General features: G+C 36.9%; 1 protein-coding gene across 3 annotated transcripts in view; it reads right to left on the reverse strand.

The window, feature by feature from the left end:
* Positions 1 to 3,405, reverse strand: part of LOC107680532 (lymphocyte antigen 75-like) — a 40,862-nt gene that overhangs the window by 36,793 nt on the left and 664 nt on the right. For all 3 annotated transcript variants that reach the window (XM_016476447.1, XM_016476448.1, XM_016476446.1), the window contains exon 2: positions 1,553 to 1,921. In XM_016476447.1, the coding sequence (XP_016331933.1) occupies positions 1,553 to 1,921 (369 nt within the window). The remainder of the gene's footprint in view (positions 1 to 1,552; positions 1,922 to 3,405) is intronic.

The raw sequence follows: 3,405 nt of genomic DNA on the forward strand, positions 1-3,405 counted from the left end.
TTCAAACACAAACAAAAACAAAAGATCATGCAGGAGAAAGAGACAGATCAAACCCGAACCCTGACAAACGGCGCGGCATTAGCAACAACGCCAAGCTCTTTTAGTAAGCTCTTTTTAGAATCGCCAGATGGCGGCAGGGGAAAAGGACCGGAACTGCTGCATCGCTGAAGCGGCGGAGAAGCAGGTAAGCCGTGCTGAGAGGTCCCGATTCCAGCTGGGAAGGCGTGTCAACGGCGAGCAGGCTTCGGATCAGCGTAGAGACGTAGTAGTAGTCGTTGCTGAAGGAGAAGAAATCTGAGAATCCTGTGGCGAACGCCCGCTTATATAGCCAGATGCACCGCCCATTCTGGCAGGCTTTGGCGCCATAGGCTCATGCATCTCCGCTGCCGAGCCATTGGTTTGTTTTTTATACACTGCACGAACCAATGGCCGTGCAGTTTCACTGCGTGATTGAAAAAAGGCTTCAGTTCAGGAGAAAAAAAGGCTTTTTCCATAGTACGAGTGTAGTATCGAAAGGGAACTATGTTAGTTGAAAGAAAAACAAAAAGTAAATTTGCTAGCCATTTACTGCCAGAAATGAAGCAATCGCTATTCTCATTAAATGTATGAGCAGGTAGAGTGTCCCATACACTCCAGTATTATATTGCTACAATCACACCAAACAACACTCAAGACTCTTCCTGCAGGGCAGAGCAACGGAAAAGCAGATGAACTGGATGATCTGAACAACTGTTAAACCACAGCAAAGCACCCCCCATGCACTTTCTGCAAGACTGTGCAACACATAAACAGAGATGTGTGTGCCGCATGTGTCAGTGTAGTGACCTCCTCTTATAATATTGCAAAAAAAAAAATATATAACTGTACAAATATATTATTTTAATTTTAGTGCTGCCAAACGATTAATCGCGATAACTTTTTGTTTACATAATATATGTATGTGTGCTGTGTATATTTATTATGTATATATAAATACACACACGTACATGTATATATTTATATTCTTATCATTTATATTATATATAAATATATTTAATATAGAAACATAACATTTTTCTTAAATATATGAATGCATGTGTGTGTATTTATATATAACATAAATATACACAGTACACACACATATATTATGTAAACAAATCTTTTATTTTGGATGCGATTAATCGCAATTAATCATTTGACAGCACTATTTATTTTATCTATAGTCTCACTAATTGCATCAACCTCTTTTTGTAAACACTACTTTGTTTCTAGTTAAACTGTTTCTAGGAAACTGAAAAAAAGAACTTGTGTAGAGTCAGCCAATCCGATCAGAGCTTGCCAGGTCAAGAAAATACTTTTGTGAGCGATATGCGCTATCTTTTAGCAGACGTCTTTATCTAAAACGACTTATTACAAGGACCATAACCCTAGACAACCGTTCTCAAAGGCCCAATGGTTCAGGCATCACCTTTCTGGGATTTGAACCTCCAACCATTCAGCTACCTGCCCAGAGTGTGACCCATTAGGCTGCAGCACCTCTAAATAAACATGTGCAAAAATGACAGCTTCATACTTCGATAAGGCTGCTGACAGATGTTTTCCGAGCTCCCTCCTCTTTTCCAAGTGTCCTGTCCGTCCCTCTTGGCAGTTACAGAGTCGTTGGTCCCGACGCTGAGTTTCATTTGGTATTCCGTGTAGATGATGTCCTCGTAGCACTTCCACCACAGAATCTCCGTGGAGTCGCAGCTGAACAGGGTCACTATTTTGGAGCGCACCTCCAGACCCAGACACATAGACGACTCCATGTGGAACAGTCTGTGGGCCGAACCCCACTTCCACGACACGGCCGGCACCGACGAACAATCTCCCAACTTCAAGGCTCCATCCTGGACCAGGAGGCACTTCCCACTGCTATTGTGCTGGATAGCAAACGTGTCCTCTCCTGCATAAATAAAACAGATTGTGTTATTTGACGCAATTACATCCTGCATGAGATGATGATGGCGGAGAGCAACCAACTCGACATGTGCTAAACCAAACAGTGTTTTATGTCTAATTCAGTCAACTACCATGTGCTTTTGATCACTGCTTTAACTAAACCAACAAAGATAGTTAAGATCCAAGCGTCCTTAGATGACCTTTTACTGAAAAGTCTGGGTGACCACGTGAGGAAAGCCAAAGAAAGACGTATCTGCTTGTGTAGATGTGCAGAACGTCTCATGCAGTCTTTGTTTATTCAGCAGGGTGTTTGTGTTGCATTTAAATAAACATTGGATTATTAACTGGTATTTCTCTCTCGCCAAAGTGAAGTTATTTTCCACATGTCTGATACGGTGTCAAAGTTGTCTCATAATAGTGTCTGTACGCTTCTTTGGACTTTGCTGTTTAGAACAACAGGCAGAAAACAAAGGGCTCTTTGAGTTACGCAGTGCTCTGGTGAGGCTGGGCCGTCACTGCAGCCCCAACAAAACAAACACATCGACATTTCTTTGAAGAACATGGCTGAAGTTGTTTTTTGTTTTGTTTGCTTCTATGAAACATATTTAACAAGGGTGTATTTTAACTGCATAAGCATAAACCTACAAAAGCATGTGCACACACACACACACACACACACACACACACACATATATATATATATATATATATATATATATATACCGTATATTTATATATTATAATGTTAAGAAAATGTATTAAATTAGATTTAGAATGAAATAAAATAAAAAATTCATATATAGTTAAATTTAATAAATAAACTACGAAAATGTTATTAAATAATAAAAATAAAATAAAATAAATAATCTCTCTCTATATGTGTGTGTGTGTTAAAATTTTTTAATGTAAGCATAAACCTATAAAAGCATGCGTGCTCATTACAAATTAATATTATATTCAGTAAATAAGTACATCTAATATATATATATATTTGTGTGTGTGTGTGTCTGTGTTTTTTTTTCAGTCTTAAATGATGTTTAATAAAATGTATTAAATAATATTTATAATTGCATAATACAATTACAGATAGATAAAATAATAATTATTATAGTTATACAACATTTACGAAATAAACTATAAAAAAATGTATTAAATAATATAAGTAAATGCTTGTTAATATATATTTGATTGTAGATATTCATTAAATCATAATACTGTATTGAATTATGTATATCAACTTATATTACATCAACTTAATATGATAAAGTAAATTCTGAAAATGCATGGTAAACCTGAGGGCTTGAAGGAAAACAGCTCGAAAGCTATATAAAACAGTTTGATGTAAAAATACATATTTTATTCCAAATATTTACTTTATGAGACTATGTACTAAATTGTTTTTAGTATACAATACAGTACACACACACACACACACACACACACACACACACACACACACACACACACACACACACACACACACTCTCA

Source organism: Sinocyclocheilus anshuiensis, unplaced genomic scaffold (genome assembly GCF_001515605.1).
Source record: "Sinocyclocheilus anshuiensis isolate Anshui unplaced genomic scaffold, SAMN03320099.WGS_v1.1 scaffold308, whole genome shotgun sequence".
NCBI lineage: Eukaryota > Metazoa > Chordata > Actinopteri > Cypriniformes > Cyprinidae > Sinocyclocheilus > Sinocyclocheilus anshuiensis.